The sequence below is a fragment of the Sinocyclocheilus rhinocerous genome, unplaced genomic scaffold (genome assembly GCF_001515625.1).
Source record: "Sinocyclocheilus rhinocerous isolate Xijiao unplaced genomic scaffold, SAMN03320098_v1.1 scaffold299, whole genome shotgun sequence".
NCBI classification, from domain to species: Eukaryota; Metazoa; Chordata; class Actinopteri; order Cypriniformes; family Cyprinidae; genus Sinocyclocheilus; species Sinocyclocheilus rhinocerous.
Genome location: NW_015652998.1, coordinates 2,960,695 through 2,979,184, shown reverse-complemented (window position 1 = coordinate 2,979,184; position 18,490 = coordinate 2,960,695). Strand labels below are relative to the sequence as shown.

The window sequence follows — 18,490 nt, the reverse complement described above, 5'->3', positions numbered from 1 at the left end:
GTGGTGTGGGATTCGACCACGATGCAGGCACGTCTGTCTCCTGCTCGGTTCGAGTCGATCCTCACTGCAGTCGCGAGAGTGAGAGAAGGCCGGTCACTCACTGTCAGCAGTTCCAGAAACTGCTGGGTCTGATGGCAGCTGCGTCCAACATGATACCTTTTGACCTGCTGTACATGAGACCCCTACAGTGGTGGCTCATGACCAAGGGGTTCTCCCTGAGGGACATTCTTCAGACACCCCCTAGTTACACGTTTCCTCCACGGTGCGCTGAGGCCTCTGGCCAGAGAAGCTTATGCTAAGCGGTGGATCAGGATGCTTTTTCATAGCCTCGAGTCCTCTGATCTCCCCTCTCCTTTAGGGGTCAAGACTCACTCCTTCTGAAGTTGGCCTTCGAGACGCTGCAGGTTTGTCCCCGCCTACTTTGTTAGGTGCCTTCCTGCATTCTGCGCCACTCCTGGCTCCTTTCTCTCGCCTTAGCTGCGCTCTTCCACACTAGGCAGGGATTTGTAAGTCTGGCCACGTGGGCATACTCGTTTCCAAAGCGTTTCCAACGCAGCTCGAGTTCCTGAAAGGGAAGTCTCGCCCATCTATTGGACTGATTTCATATGTGATTCAGAGCATGGTCACACTGGGGGCATTCCCAAAGCGTTTCCGACGCAGCGTCTCGGTCCCTCAGGGAACCATGGTTACATTCATAACCTGGATACGTTTTTTTCTTATTCTTATTCTTATTCTTATTCTTATTCATTAAATGTTCCCAAGAATAAAACAATGAAAACATTATTAATATCCATTATGCATATTATGTTTTTATTGTTGTAGTCTAATGATCATGTAGTCATTATTGTGTCAAAAAGCAGAAATAAAAGAATAATAATAAAAAAAAATCAGTTATGCATATCAGTTATCGGACACCTACTGTGTGCATTAAAAATAATCTGTATCATATTGTTCATAAAATGCTGCTAAATTAATAAATGAAAAAATTTAAAAAGGCAATATAACAGTCCAGTTTGACTTCATATTCACTTTTCTATGTAAGGGAAGTTTTAAATTCATAATGATTTTGGACATCATATTGTAAGTATATCAGGTTTAAAATGCTGCTCTTGCAGAATCTACAAACCTTAAACATCTGCTAAGCGCTGTAAGTGCTTTAGGATGTCAGAATCACATGTTTTGAAATCGGATTATCTGTTATTCCAGAACTCCAGGCCAGAGACGAATCGAGGTGATTCCTCTCTTAGATCATCTTTGTGCTGGCTGCTGGATCGGGGATTCTCGGGCTGCAGCCCATTTGAGGAGGGTTTGGTGCGGTCTTCATGCTTCAGCATGCACACGGTGCCTGTTTCTCAGGCTGTGCGTGTGTCACATCTATAGAAAAGTTCACAACTGGGACTTTATTTGCATAATACCTCGGGCAGTTGCACACATGGATCATATTTTCAATGTTGACCTCTTGGTTCTGATTCGATCAAATGAAAACAGAGCGATATTCAATTGCACACAATCAGATCATATTCAATCTTGTCAGAACCAAAGATAACTTTTTCAGTGGAAAAATAGGATGATGTGAAATCCAGGCTGTGGTAGTCCAGATATGGGGATATTCCTGCCACAGATGGCTCAAGTCTTTCTGTCCATCACATAAAAATCACGTCCCTAGAGGGCGCTGCTTACAGCCGCAGAGTGAATGAGGCGGACAGAGGGAAAGCGTGAGGTGAGAGGAATGTGTTTGATGGAAAACGCAGCTGGGCGGACGATTGTTCCAAACTCATCAGTCATGCTGGGGCCCACCAGCAGCAATCTCTCTCTCTCTCTCTCTCCCTTTCTCTCAACCGCTTTCCCGCTCTCACAAACCACTGTGAAGCTCCTCACAAAACTTCACACACAACACCTGCTTCTGTGATGAAAGCCAATCCATTTCTGTTTAACTTGACTAATATAAACCATCGCTTATCTTTAATGTAGGATTTTAACTCCAGGCATTGACCAAGCGCTAGCATCAATCTGGGGATAACCACGTTGACCCCTCTGATTCAGGTCTGCCATTTCTTTCTTGCCTTCTTGTCTCTTTCTATTGCTGTTGCAAAAAACCGGCTCTTCGTTTTCTCCGACAGCCCAAATGACAAGATTAACTGGGCTTAAAGGATGCTAGAAATCTTTTTGGGACATTGGCAGTGACTGTTCTAGAATGTCAAGTACCTGTAAGGGAACTGAAGACATTGATCGCTGCGGGTGAGTGGTACGATCGGTGTCGGCCCTCAGTCAGGGAGATTCATGGCAAGTGAACTGTATTTACAGTCCAACAGGAACAACTGGTGACAGCAGCCTTAATTCAGCACAAATAGGGCAGCTTTACATAACACATCAACAAACAAAAGACTGCCAAAAACCCAAATAGCTCTGTTGTTTTGAGTTCCACAATATATCTTTATGGAGACTGCAGAGTTAAGGTGTGTGTGTGTGTCTGTGTGTGTGTGTGGGAGCAAATCTCATGAAACCTGTCTAGGAATATGTCGTGGTCATATTTTATCTGACATGTGAAAGAAATAAGATAATATATTTTTGCTTAGGGATTTACTGATTAATAATTCTGGGCAATAACATTAAGCTGGTCGTTATTTTCATTACTGATTTATGACTTAAATCCTCTACCATATTGAATATAAAACACACGCAAAGAACTGAATTTAGGCATCACAACATTATTTCAAGATATGTAGTTGTCTATACATACTTTATTTCAAAACATTTAAATATAAAAATACCAGTATGGTCATAATATATTGTGCATTCCTGATTTGCCTGTAGAAAATGTAGCTACATTTATTTAATAAATTTTTGCATTTTTATATTATTTTATGATAATTATGCATATACCTGACCCTTTAGTATTCTACCATATAAAATTTTTGGTAACACATTTTTTTGCAGAATCCTTGTTACACGTTACATCTATACAATAGTAATAACAATAAATTCTGCATTATTGTAAGCAACAAACCCTAAATCGAACCCTAATCCTAACTCTAACCCTGTAGTTAGTACTTCAATGCTGTTAATTAATATTACGCAGTACTTCATTGTATAATTGCAATTTAACATGAGCACCTTAAAATAAAGTGTAACAAAAACCTTTTTTTCTAACTGAATCATAATACCGCATGAAAAGAATTTGGAAAAATCTATTTTGAATGTCTTAATTATGAAAATAATGCAAACAGTTTGTATTCTTAAATTAGGCTTCATTTTGTGTAATTTATTAAAGTACTCTAATATTAAATATAATAATTTTTTTTATTTTTACCCACTTTATTTTTGGGTAAAATGTGACCTGGACAATATTTATTTATTCATTTATTTATTTATTTAATTTGTGGAATTCTTCTGCAAGAATATTATCAAATATCCAAGACTGGGGGACCAAATGAATGACTTCTAATTTGATTAGTATGAGGTATGTGTCCTCCTCAAGGTCCATGTGTGTCCTGTAAGTGAGTTTTGTATGCACCAGGGAGCGTGTTTTGGATTATGAAGCGTTGGCCATTATGAGCCGTGTGTGAACTTTGACTCTAGGGTCAGATTCTTTAGGCCCATGTGCTGTGTTTGATGCACTTTCTCTGGTCACATAAGGAATACATATATTTCCCATTTCTGCTTGCTTCTTTTAAAGGTGCTACCCTTTGTAGTCATCTACCACAGCTGTCCCTCCAACTCCCCCCATGCCACATGTTGCTGGTGGTCTTGCCCACAGTATTCATTACTTCATTAAGTGTGTTTGGGTGGGGAGAGCCCCTCTGTTTTCCCCATCAGACCGGATGCTGGTATATATGTGGGTGTGTGAATGTGTGCTCCAGCGGGGAGGATTTGCTGCAGCTGGCTATGACCATCAGAGCTGTGGGCAGAAGGCTGGTGCTGCTGTTACTGGGTGGGGTCATCCCAGATCTGAAACCCCAAATCTGAAACCCCACATCTAGCTCGCCGCAAGGACCACAATGCCGCAATTTCACGCCCGGTAGTGTGCGAGGGCGGCCTTGTGTGAGACCTGACAACTGGCTTTGTGGTATGTGTGTGCAGGGCAGTTTGAGAAGTGTGTAATGGAGATTTCGTACCAGACACGTTAGCCCTATGAGCGCTTGCAGAGGAAATGCGAGCCGGGAGATATTGAGCAGGATTTGGACGAGCCTCCGATGGACCCAGATGTGTCTGTCTATTCGCTGCCTGTCCTTCTGGTGTCTCTTTATCAGGGGCAGAGTGTTGGGCTCGTGTCGGGGGCCGGAGTGGAGCGTTTCCCTCCACCGCAGCTGACCCCACGTCGCCCTCCGAGGCCCTGCTGCAGGGGTGCATGTGGAGGAAGAGCCCTGCTCCTTGTGCCCGCTTTTCTGCTCCTGCTTCTGGGACTTGGAGCCTGTCTGCTGCTGCTCCGCCGGGCTCTGATTCAAGGAGCCGGCCACAGCAGGGAACCTGACTGGCTGGATCTCCTCAAGGGAGAAGATGAGGAGGAGGGACTCCGCTCGGATGATGCTGTATGGACGCACGGCACACCCGTGTCATCCTTCCGATGGTTCCCCGCGTATTTTCCCACACTTGCCCCTGGCACTGCCTCCTCCGAGCCTACCTCCAGCCCGACGAGCACCCTTGCCCTCACGTCGCCCAGCAGCGCCCCACCCCCTCTGGGTAAGTGCCCCAAGTCTTGCTTGTTTACACATGCATCCTGTTGTGCAATCGCAAGCAATAGCGCTCTTTGATTTCTCAGAGTTGTCTGTGAAATGATTGTGGAGGACAAGACCTGACACATCAGCTATGCAGCAGGAAGCAGGCAATAGAGGAGAAAAATAAAGGCCTGTTAATGAAAAGGAAAAAATACAGGACAGAGTTCACGCTAGGCTTCTGTTATTCTTGCTTTTATTCTTTTTTTCTGTTTTGGTGGACTGAGGTTAAAGAGTATCCTCAATGAAGGCTTCATGACAGGGTTTTTTGAGCATTATGATTAGAGTCGTAGAGTTTCTTTGAATGAAATGCATTTTAGATTTGGCCTTCTGCCTAAACAGTGACTGGAAAGACTTCGACACGTGACTCATGCTTTCAGTAAGCTCCCTTTGAACTTCTAAGTATGTAGTATGCAAATACTGTATGTAAATGTCTTACCTGCTTGTTCTCATGCTTGTGAAGCTGTCATGGAAAAGTCAGTTGCTTAGCCTGTCTTTAGGCGTAAATATTGAGTTTTTATTCTAAGAACTAGACTTTTTTTCCACCGACTGGTCCAATGTCGCTTTTTACAAGGGTTTAAGTAAACATTCAAATACCAGATCACTATAGCAATCACGCTTCAGGGAAAGCTCTGTTTCCTAACAGACTTGTCTTTTGTTGCTGGTGTGCGTCGTCGTTAATGCAAACATGAAGAGTCTCAAGTCTGCACTGAAGGTCTTAAAGAGATAATAGATTACACAGGGCCCTTAAAGCACTGAAGAATGCACACACACCACAGCTGTATTCTACATTCACCACACATATGTATTTGTTTTACTGCACAAGAACACACTTGAAAGGGAATTAAATAAAATAGCACATAGGATTATATGTTACCTAAAGGGATTATATGTTAGCTTGTGTGGACTTTAATATGAAATAGTTGTACCTACAGGTTAACTTGTTAAACATACCATTCATTCATTCAAAATATGGAGAAATCTTTAACTTGTGTTTGTGTTTTTATTTGACTTTTTATTTATTTATTTATTTATTATTATTATTATTTTTGTGAATTTGCACTCTTGGTCTTGAGCACACAAAACATGCATACTTGCCTACAGATAAAATAACATAAGTTCCACAGTTCAGCGCCAGTCTGCGACACAATCAAAACACCACTGACATCTGAACTCTTGTGCCCTGCAGTGCACCAAAGCTGTTGCTACAAAACTGATAGTGTGATAGCAGTTTTTTCTTTACTTGCTCAGGGCCATATGATTTTGTTTAGAGGCTTTTAATAAATGCAGCGGTGCACATATAAATGTGAAATTGAGAAGACCTCTCTGAAAGGCTTTGGCAACCCCTTTAAACAAAAGGGATGCACATAATGGTTTTGCATAATGGAAAGCACTCAAAAGCTGTAAGATTGCATGCTGTATAAATTGACCTGTTGTGCAGTGATGGGATTCTGCTCCCAGCTGTAACAAGAGACGTCTCCAGCAAGAGTGGGGTGAGACAGTGTGCTGGCATAGGAGGTTGATCATGGCTTCACTATCATGATCTCTCAAGCATCATTTGTCAGCCGCTGGAGCTTTTTGAACTTTTTCTTTGGCTCTCAAGCTACCACAGGGCGTACCAGACATGTGGATGTAATTTGAACTAGCGGATATTATTTGTTTTCACCCTTCAAATAGCCCAAATGTTCTGTTGAGTTGACTTTGTTGTTTTTTGTTTGGGGTCCTCGAGACCCCAGTGATTAACATGTAAAATAATAATAGTTTTGTAATTAACTTATTTATTTTCTCTTTAAATTATCTGAATATGATCAAGACCCATTTGAAAAATTGTACCACATGCACTCAGAAATGTAATTTATCCATTAAAAGTACAATATTTAAATTCAAATGTTTTATATGTGGGATCTCTAAGACTCCTTGAATAAGTATTGTAACATTTGAAGCATGCCATCAAGTCGAAATTATGTTTATAATCAGATCAACAAGATTTAGAAAGTCATCAACTTAATATTCTACTGTTAAGGAAATCTTTTCAGCTATTAAGCTATGAAGTCTCTGAGACCACAAACAGAACATGAGGGTTTAGCCTGACAATTAATAGAAAGGCAACAAGATGCTGCGGCCACCTGTCAGATGTCCCTACGTTTACGAAATTACTCATTTGGACATGGTGAATGTGTCTCCAGAAGAAAAAAATAAAACACTCTCAGCAAAGGGACCTCTCCTTTCATTTTTTATGACTTTCCTAGAACCCTTTGGAGAGTGCAGAAAGATAGACATGTTTATGAAGCCTTCCAGATGGCCCTGTTTTGCCCCCACCCAAGCCCTCTTTTCAGTTGCTTGGCCATGAAGAATTAATCAAACTCAGGGTTAAGCTCGCTGGCCAAACCCTTGGGTTTTCAGAGGAGAAAGTGACCTCTCACGGGAGCTGTAGTGAAAGTTGCTTAGTGCTTGTCATTAAGAACTTGAAGAACTTGGCCTTTAGCATGTCAGGAATAGAAACGTAACCTGGCTAGTGAGCATGAGGCTTGGAAAGTGACCTGGCACTGTAGCTGAATGTTAAAAAAAACGGTCAGTGTGAGATTGGATAAACAGCAATTGTCATGGGCTGTAGTGAAACTGACCTTGTTAGCTTGGAATGCTTTGTTGATCATTTAGCGTGAACTGTAACATGGCTAGCCTAAGTCTGGTTTATCTTTGCAACATTACTCCAAAGAAACTGACATGTTTTCTACTCAGCAGATCTTTTTTTCTTATTTTCTAAAGATGTATTTGTAAAAGGTTTATTACCCTGCTGAAAAAAAAACAGCTAAAGCCAACCTATGCTAGTTGGCTGGTCTTAGCTGGTTTAAATTGGTTGAGCTGATTTCCTAGCCTGACCAGCTAAGACCAGCCTGCTAAACTAGTTTTGCAATAACTGTGAGTGTTGGGCTAAATTTTTTGCATTCACATATACATGGAAGTATTAACATTTTATTTACATTTACATTTGTGCATTCAACAAAGGCTTTTATTCATTGCATGTACTGTATATATTGTATTTAATATTAAATTATACTTTTTAACGTAAAATGGATGTTTTCATAGTCCATAGTGCTTATGACTGTTTGTGTTTGTGTGACGTCATTAGCCAGTCAGCATTGTCATGAAGCATTTTTTCCTGCAGCTCCATAGTGATTGGTCACATGACATTTACAGCTCAAATAATTGGCTCAAAAAGTTCTGTGGTCTTATGCAACAAATATGGCAGCACACCGTCTCTACTGGGCGAGCAACTTGCTTTGAGATAAATAGGAATGCTAACGGATAGTTTTCTCCAGGTAATGTTCTGAAACCACCTTCCCCCCAAACTCCCAACTCATTCTCTCTCACTCACTCTGCCTCACACTTCCCCCCTCCACCTCATCTCCCTGACACATGCTGCCTCAGCAGGTATTTGTCGAGTTTTCCCAGATCTCCAGCAGACAGCTGATGGGAGCCTCAGAAACATGAGGGAATATTGTACAGGCGTGTAGCTGTCAGAGCTCAATTACTGATGGAGGGAGATTTTTGAAGTGTATCACTAGACCAGAGGCATAAACATGACAGACAGCGGCAGAATTACCCCACAGGCTGCTGACACGCAAGTCTTCCTGCAGCTTTGGAAACACTGGCATAACTCTGTTTTTAATCTGACTGTCAGAGAGCGCTTGGAAACATTCCGTTTGGAAAAGTCCAAATTTATGTAATGCATAAAACAAGCAGGAAATTTAAATGAATAATATACAGCTGTGCAATTTCAGCATGTTTTGCATGCGCCGGAACGCTTGCTTGCTTTTGCATCATGCACGGCAAAATTCATGAAGTGAATATCATTTTAATATAACCAGCTTTACAGTGCACCCCTGTTCACCCTCAAGGGGATAAACAGAGTCGACGGTAAGGAATACAAAAACATGCCTGCTCCTCAAGCTCTAGGAGAGTGTTCACATGTTTTAAAGGCCGAGCTGGATGTTCGAGCCTCTGTGGTCTTTATGAGGCTCTGAGGGCAGCTCTCAGAGGAACGCTGATTTAATGTCTACGGGCTCCATCTTTCCATCCAAGGTAGCTGAGTTTTGTTGATTGTGCTGTGTCATTAGTGCTCTAGTGAGGTAAGCAGGCACTGAGACGTGCTAAAATTCTCAGCGGGCATGGAGGGGCGGAACGGGGGTGGCATGGAACGTGTGCCTCCAGCAGCCGGCTGGATCCCAGCCTGCCCGTATCCATGTTGTTGAAAGGAGTGTTATTATAGTTGGATATTACTGTTGTTTCCGCTCTTCCATTTGAATGCCACACAGCTGAGTGAATTTCGAAATATAAACATTTAAAACTGCAGCAGGATGGCTGAGTTTTCTTAGAGATGTGGTATTCAGATCTGTAGTATCCAGACAGAAAAAAAAAAACTTGTGTTTGGGGGGCGTAACTGTCTGTTTGTTCAGCCAATGGCAGACTTGTTCTGGAAACCTGTTTGAAAACAGTCAATATTGTAACAATTCTGTTTACTGATGCTAGTAGCGTAGAAATTACACTTATGAAAATACGTAAAAATAATAAATATATATATAATATTAATTCAATTTATGTGAAAAAGCATGCATTTTATAACAAAGATAGCAGCATTTGAGGACAGTTACTGCGAAAAACATCTATAATTAAAAGCTAGTAGATAAACTTGTTAGCTGAGTGAACATAGCCCACAACAAAATGTTAATGATTTTCCACACCTGTATTCAATTTCAACAAACTTGCACAAGATGTTCTGTAAAATCCCTTGACCAATGGCATGTGTTTGGGACGGGACTGTCTGTTTGGCCTAACAATGGCAGATGTGTTCTGGAAACCTGTTTGAAAACAGTCAATTTTGTTATGGTTCTTTTTTTCTTTTCTTTTTTTTTGTAATGCTAGTGGTGAAGAAACTGCACATATTGAAAAGCAAAAAGTAAATATAAATATTTTAAATGAATAAAAATAATGGGAGAGTTTTACATTTTTATAACAAAGACCTCAACATTTGAGGACGGTTTCTGCGAAAAACTGTAAATAAAAACAAGTAAATAAACTTAGCTCAGTAAACAGCTGATGTACACTCAAGTTATGCAAGACCACCACAACCAAATGTTACTGATTTTCCACACTGCACAACAAACGGGCACAAGATGTTCTGTAAGCTGTCTAGGGTTGCAGAGCCACACAATGTGATTATTACTTATACATAAATACACAACCTGACTAGACATGCACTTTCATGAACATGAAAGTCAACAAGAATGTTCAAAAACTCTCTGTCCCTGAAATTCAACCCTTAACAGTGCTCTGATTTCACTTATGCGATTTGATGTGGTAACATTTATACCCCTAGATCATGTTTGATATCAGGGAGGGCCCCGATACACATAGAGTGCACTTCCACATCTGCTAACATTTCACATTTCTTGGCCTGACTACAGCCGGGTGTTCAACACTTGTATGTACGGGGTTGCCGGGGTCCTACGATGAACTGCTCTTGGTTGGAAATCTGCAGCTCTGCTGGATTTTTTCATTTGCAGAGAGAAAGAGAGGAAGAACAAGATGGCACGTTTTGTTCTCAGCTGAATTTCCAGCCTATGTTGTCTGAGGCCTGAGGCTACGCTGAAGACTATTCCCTGCAAATGTTTGGCTGTGACTAATTTTCACACTTTTCTTTTAATTCGAAACAAGACACTCCTCAATCATGTCTGAATGCAAAGATGTAAAAATAAAAATAAAAATACATTTAGCCATTACGTTTTTGTTCTTTAAGATATCTTACAGTACCATTTAAAAATGTGAGGTCATTTACTTTTCTTTTTTTTGAATGAAATCAATACTTTTAATCTGCAAGGATGCATTAAATTGATCAAAAGTGACAGTAAGGACTTTTACATTGTTAGAAAAAAATATAATTAAAAATGCTGTTATTTTGACATTTCTATTCTTCAAAGAATTCTGAAAAATGTACCATGATTTCCACAAAAACATATGATAATAATAATAATAATAAATGTTTCCTGAGCACCAAATCAACATATTAGAATGATTTCTGAAGGATCTTGTGACACTGAAGACTGGAGTAATGGCTGCTGAAAATTCATCTTTGCCATTACAGAAGTAAATTACATTTTAAAAATATATTAAAAATAGAAAAAAATTCTGTTATTTTAAATTGTAATAATATTTCACAATATTACTTTAGTATTATTACAATAGTATTTCTTACTGTCATTATGAATGTTGCCTCATGTATTTGTGATCATTGTATAAGAAGCATTATGTCTCATGAAATAAGAGAGAAGTCTGACACTGAATTGAAAATCTGGCATCCACAATCTAATTTCAACCTAAAAAAAAAGGAAGTTTTGGGATTATATGAAATTTTACACAAATAAATGATATGTTAAAAAAAGGAATAAGAAATGTTTAAGGTTCTGCACCCTCATGTTTAGTCAACTGATTCAACATACTTGGTAAAGGACATGTTCATGTTCACGTAATCTCTGAGAAGAATAAACGTTTGGTTGGTGGTCTGCAGTGGAGGGTCTCAAACATGAATCCAGACTTGAGTAAAACAAATATTCCTGGTTGTTTTCTATCTTAGATTGATGTACCATATGTGTGGCATGCTGTCAGTTACCTCAGACTATAATTTCTACTTGTCCCGCAGTGTGTATAAATGGATAGGAAACACATTTACAGTAAATATACCTGTAATGGTAATAGTCGGTGGGATCAAAATGGCACATATGCGGCCTACATTATGTGGAGAAATCTCTCTTTTTTTAATGTTTCTGAAAGAAGTTTCTTATTCTCACCAAGGCTGCATATGTTTGATCAAAAATACAGTAAAAACATTAACATTGTGAAATATTATTACAGTTTAAAATAACTCTTCTATTTGAATATATTTTAAAACGCAATTTATTTCTGTGATGCAAAGATGAATTTTCAGCATCATTACTCCTGTCTTCAGTGTCACATGATCCTTCAGAAATCATTCTGATATGCTGATTTGCTGCTCGAGATACATTTCTATTATTATCAAAACGTAAAATAGTTGTACTGCTTAATATTTTTGCGATACTTTTTTCAGGATTCTTTAATGAATAGAAAAAAACAGCATTTATTTGGAAAAGAAATCTTTTGTAACATTATGAATGTCTTTACTGTCACTTTTGATCAATTTGTTGCACCCTTGCTGAACAAAAATATTAATAAATGTACTGCCTCTAAACTTTTAAATGGTATTGCAATTTTATATATTATTTATGGGGAGCATAAATTGACCTTATTGACCCTTTATATGTAATACAGTATGCTGCTTGAATAAATAAATAAATAAATAAATAAATGCACCAAAAATAATACAAGAATACACGACTACTTTTGAATGGCTGTCATTGCAGAAAGATGCTTTTTTTGCTCCCTAATGGTGTAGAAACGGGATGGACCAGCAGGGGCGAACTGAGCCATGCTAACCAGCAACTCTAACAACATTAGTTTGGATATCACAATATGTCTTTGATTACATAAATAACGGTGGGCTTGATGTGGTAAATAGATGCCTTAAAAATTGCTAGAGGAGACACATTTGTCTTTTTCGTTGTGATTAGCGAGATTAAATAAGCATGTTCCTTCTAAACATTTGCTTTGAACGCAAGTTTCAGCATGACAAAGATGTTCCACTGTGCTGTGCTAAACAGAAACCATTGCGTGTTTGAAAAAGCATAATTTGGGTGGTGATGACACGAGTGTTTGTAGACATGTTCAGTTTAACAACGGTGAGAAACAGCATAGGTATGTGAATAATGTGGCAGCGGGAAGCAGTTTGCCCTGTCAGTCTTCACATTTCTGCTTTTGATTACAAATTTGATTGCGCCCCAATGTACACCCCTTGAACTGGTACCATAGGTAAACAAATTGCTGTCAGTGTGGCCGTAATGTGATTTCACAATCTATCATTTTTTCTTACCCCTGAGGTGCAGTATTCCCAAAACATGTTGAACGTTGCTCCGATAATGCGGTGGGATTACGGATCCATTCCAGACCTGTGAATCAGACGGAGCAGGTGGTGTGTGTGGGGCTGAAATATTTATCTTTGCTTTATCGAACGTCTCGAACCTCAGCAGAACAGCAAAGATGTACAGAGAGATTTGCAATGAGAACCAAGGAGTCATTGTTCTAGTGAATGACTGTTATTGTAGGGAATGGGACATGAGCTGAAATGTGATAAATTATCAGTAACATGTAATGAATGTTATCTGAGAAGCTGGCATGTGTGTTTTCGGTTCTTGTGCAACCACGTGGCTGTTCTCTTTATTGTTTGCACTCACTGAAAGCTCTGTCTTTTGTTTTTTTTTGGGTGGCATGCTGATGTTTAAATTGTTTGTGTCTTTGTTTCCTGCAGTAACCACAACGTTATCTCCGGGTTCGGGTCACGCCAGAAGATGCAACGAGTCAGAGAAGGCGTACTGCGTGAATGGCGGCGACTGTTACTACATACATGGTATAAATCGGCTATCCTGCAAGTGAGTTTCTCTCCCGAGCCTTTTCCCACGTGTCAGTCTATTTACACTCCTGGTGGATCACATTGTTCTTCACCTTCTTTCACTCTCTCAGTCACACTCTCTTGTTGATTACACCAATCCCAACCTTATTAAAATCAATGGGATTCTCCATATTTGCTCTTTCTTAAACTATGGGCACTTTAGGTCCTGTGCACGTTAATAATAAAAAAAAAAAGTAAAACAACAACAACTGCTCAACAGTGTATTTACATTCGTCAAGGAAATTATGCTTATTTATTTTATTTTATTTTATTTTGCAATCAAATATCTTTTCCACCACATCTCAAATGATCTATTGTGTTCGACAAAATTTTGGAATAAAATGGCTCAGCTCTTCATCTAGCTAATTTCAGAGTTAGCATTTTATGGATCCTAGGGAAAAATAATTTCATACTTCTTGCATAATTTACCAAAATTACAGCTTGGGCATGATACGTAATAAAAATTTTCTGTTTGTAAGCAAAATGGTTTGTTGTGGTGGAAATGACAGCACAATTGAAGGACATAATTTGTTTAAAAATGGATGTAATTTAATATTTATTTATTTATTTTGTAATTACTGTATATCAAAATGATGGAACGTTGAAAACAGAAAAAGAAAAGGTGAAATCTGTTTATTGTAATAAAAATCAACCCACTGGGACATAATTATACCCATAATTAAATAAACAGCCATTCATTCAATGATTTTCTTCTACAGTTTACCTTCTTTCTGTTCTTCATAATGCTTCTAACTGAGAGATTAAGAACTGCACGCTAAGTGAAGTAAGAATCCCTAGTTCTTGGAGTTCCTTGTCTTTTTCCAGCAATGGCCAAATGGTATCCATCAAGTCACCCATCCTTTTCTACTTAAACTCTCTCTCTCTTTCTCTCCATCTTTCGCTCTATCTTCGGACGAGTCCCTCAGCGAGTTGACTCACTGGTGCAGATGTTGATGAGTGTGAGATGACTGTGATGTGCTTGGGGAATTGAAAAAAAAACAGGCCTCTCGTCCTGCTCCGGTGGCCCACGTTTAGCGTGCTGGAGCGATGTGCATCAAACCATTGTGAAATGCCATGTCATGCTGGTTTAGTGCTGGAACAAATATTTACGCGAGTCAGAGGCCTCCCACAAGGTAAATAAGTCAGTTTGCTTACATTTCAATCACAGGGGAAAAGGACACCGATTTACACAGACGCTTTTAAATCAGGGATGCTCAGGACGTCTTGTTATGGGCCGAAAAAAATATTTTCACCCGCATTATCAAAACAAGACCAAGGCGATTAAGTAGCTGCGAAGGGCGAGATAACAAATAAGGATGCACGTGGAAACTAGTTTGTGTTTGTGCGTTATAAGAAGCTATTTATGTGATGGTTTCTTATGGCAATGAACTGTAAGGTGCTTTTTTTTATTATCAATTTCAGACCACATGTTGCGCCATGTTATGAGTGCACCTGCTGGTATTTTCAGCCCAGCTGCATGGTGTGCGCGTCTGCGCGTCTGCGTCCCTGGAATACTGCACAGCAAGCAAACGGCCAAGACATGGCTGCAACAGCCATTCAATAAGTTGTGTACAAATTGGAAGGAGCGATAACTCAATTGCTGCAGCTAATTCACTCTTGGGTGAGGCACAGGTCCAAAAAAGTCGGATAATGCAGTCAAGGCCGCTGGGAATTGTTGGCCCGAAGCTATCTCATTCAATATAGGTAAGACTTCCATAGGAATTACTCACCAGTCGGACAAGTCCAGCCATACAAGCTGCCTCATATTTATGCCTGCCTTTTCCTTTGAAATACAAAGTTACACACACACATATGGAGTGAAGGAAGAGGTAATAAATGACCCAAGACATAATTATTTTCTTGCTGGGATGATGGTGGGTGGGGGCTATTTTACGGCCTGCCAAGTTACAGCAGCTCCACATCGACACCCCTGTCATGTTTACATAAGACTGGGACAGATCACAAAACTGAGGAGGAGAGAGAAATGCCAGAGGAGATTCATGGCCCGCCACTGAGGGGGCCCCAGACTGCTATCCGGCACTGCTTTTTCAGGGCCCCTGATACCTACTTGTGCTGAACATCAAGGACAAGTTCTGATCTGAAGACTGTAGGTCATTGAGTTTAGTGGCCATTTTACTATAATATGTGCATTTTACTCCGTGTTCTCTTGAACACAGTGCATATTGGTAATTAAATTATTATTATTAACCTAGAACTTTAGCTAATTTTAAACAAATCAAATCTTTAAGTGCCTTCTAATAATGGTTATTTTGGCCTGTCCTGCCTCGGAGGTCTTGACCTGTTCAACTCAAGCAATTCAAATCAATACAACAATGTTTTAATTTTGATATAACCTGTTGAACTGATGTTCAGTTTATTGTAGAAAAAAAGCTATCTTAATTATTAACCCATTTTAATGAACAGACACATTTACCTGTGGAATGTTTAGAAATACATTCTTTAAAATATTCCATAATATTCCTTGCATTTTTGGAAGCTAAGAAGAACATTATTTGGTCTCTTTCTACAGCATAAAGATAAAACAAGTAAATCATCTTATTATATTTTACATGTTAACAAACATTTTTGTTGACTGCATTCATCAAGCTCTACCTTTAATCCTACATGTTTTGTAAGAAAAAAAAAAAGCAAATATTTTTTCTGTAAGTAATTGAAAATATAAGTTTTTCACTGAATCTTAGCTAGCCTGTTCTGCATTATAGCTTAATTTAAGCTAAACTTGCAACCCCGTACCCCATTCTTGCAGTTTTTTTTATTATTAAATGTTATTAATTTTGTATTTAATGTAGCTACAAAATCTGGATTTTAAACTTTATTTTACATGTCACAGGGCTGCAAAAATGCAAAACCTCATACAAAATGAACAGAAAATAAAATCGCTCATATAAAATTTAGTTTGACCTCCTAAGGTTGACAATCAACAAGTTAAGTGCCTCCTTTCACTGACCATTTGTTGAAAAAACGAAAACTTAAATTTCTAAGTGCTTCAGGCACTTTTGTGTACACTGTTCGTGGAAAGTGCCATTAAACTTTCCAAATATTATTGCATGAAAACAGCTGCTTCGAAACAGTTTTTTTTTTTTTCATAACAGCGGTACTTTTTCTTCAGACCAGATGCATCCTTCATTATGCAACACAATGACGATCAAGAGATCGGGTTTTATTTCTATGAGAATATCATTTAGGTATGACGTGTGTGTGCTGGATAAATTCTACATTCTTTGATTCATTCGGACAGATTCACCAGCAGGCTAGAAGTGATGCAAAGCCTTCTGGGTCAGAATGGACTCTTTCAGTCTCTCATTTTACAGAGTTACAGCGACCTGATCGAGGGCAACAGGGCGCAGAAGAAAGACCCTTTTTTCTTTTTCTCTCTCAGAGCCCTTCACATGACTTATGGCAGCTTTACCCAGTGAAACGTCAGCTACAGCCTTACAGTAAAGCTTTAAAGAATAGACTTGAGTAGTTAGATAACGAAAACAGATTAGCAGAATGACAAAGCATAAAGGCTCAGCAAATATAGTATAGATGCATTTGAGCTTTTTGAGGATCTGGCTGATATTCGTGTGTGATTTGCCTGCGGTGCTGGTTCGAGACTGATGTGTGTTTAAAACAGGATTAGATGTTATAACTAGCGGACTGAGGGAGCTATTTTTAGTCTTTATTTTTTGTGTTTGCAGTGCTTTCTATTGCACAGTGTATTGCACTGTAAATGTAAATGGCTGTTGTTAACTTGGAACTTTCTACCCGATCTGTCGCTTAAAAATTACATTCATTGGTTTAACAGAACATTTACTGTATGAAAAATGTTTTTAAAAAAAATTCTAGACTACAAAGATAGCCATGTGTTTTCTGGTTGTTTCTGCTCTATGTGGCTCATTGCAATGTTGCATCTTCCCAGTGTGGTAATGGTTCAGCTTCAGTACATGTGCTGTGTTGTGCGATATACGGTTTGGCCACCTGGAGCTGGATTCTTGGAACTGGTATCTGTGTTCCTGACGTCTAGGCTTGTTTGGAATATCATGATGTTTGTCTTCTTCAGGTTTACTTCTACAGCCCAGTTCTGGCAAAAATTCGCTCTTTCTGTTTCTCTCTCATCGTCTTTGTAGATTTTCATTAAACAGAGTCTATCGGCTCCTGCTGCCAGTGAGAGAGCGTGAGAGAGAGTGAGAGTGAAAGACAGGGAAAGAGATGCAATGAAAAATGCATGTCCAGAGCTGAGGAGGACGCGCTCAGGGGGTTGGGAAGGTGAAAGACTGGAGGAAACAGCATGACAGCATGTGAAGAAAAGAGAATGATGGAAAGATGCATGAGAAATAAAGCAAATGGGAGAATGGAGCAGGTGTTTCTAACTGTAAATATTAAGAGATCATTAATACACTTGAACTGCACTGCCAGTCAAAAGTTTGGATACATCACATTATTATTATTATTATTATTATTTAATTTATAATTAATGATGACTTCATTGCTTGAAATTCACAAAATCCTTTTTTTTTTGGCTTTTTTCCCAAGTTTCAAATTTTGTTTAGGCAGCTAAAATGGGAAACCTCTAAATGAAATGAACAGAAAATAAAACTCTAATATTTAGTTTGACTTCCTGAGGTTGATGATCAACAAGTTTGGATACACCTATATTGTTTTATCAATAACGGCTTTATTATACACATTTTAGAACCCTAATAAAGGCATTATTAATAATAAATAAATAAAAATGTTTGTTTTTTTTAAATAATATTTTTGTGAGAAAGTTTTTCTGTTTGCCTTTCATGATAAATTTCAGTTTCTTGTTTTTTTTCTTGTTTTTTTTTTTTTTATATTTGGATTTGTAAGGAAATATAAAAGCACAAGGTGTTTTGAAGATCAAATCAAAAGTCCAGAGTTTTGACTGGTATATCAAAGTTAGGCCACACTTCGAAAATGTCACCACATTACCGCGTTTCTTCAAGGTAAAGACACGAGGACAAGTCAGAAACTGAACGCTTTAAGCAAATAATGAACATAGACAGACATAACAGGATCTGTTCTTCATTTGGAGAAAGGAATGAATGAAGTTGAGGAGTTGAAATCCCAGAGGTCCTCTCCTGAGAGACACACTTGTGCACACACGCCGCTCCATCCCTCTGGCGCTCTCCAGCAGGATAGCATTGTTTCTTTGACCTCTGACCCCCCCCCCCCC

General features: G+C 39.0%; 1 protein-coding gene across 1 annotated transcript in view; it reads left to right on the top strand.

The window, feature by feature from the left end:
• LOC107715407 (pro-neuregulin-2, membrane-bound isoform-like) overlaps window positions 1-18,490 on the top strand; it is a 100,297-nt gene that overhangs the window by 66,437 nt on the left and 15,370 nt on the right. The window contains exon 4 of the mRNA XM_016521539.1: window positions 13,150-13,270. Coding sequence (XP_016377025.1) covers window positions 13,150-13,270 — 121 coding nt within the window. The remainder of the gene's footprint in view (window positions 1-13,149; window positions 13,271-18,490) is intronic.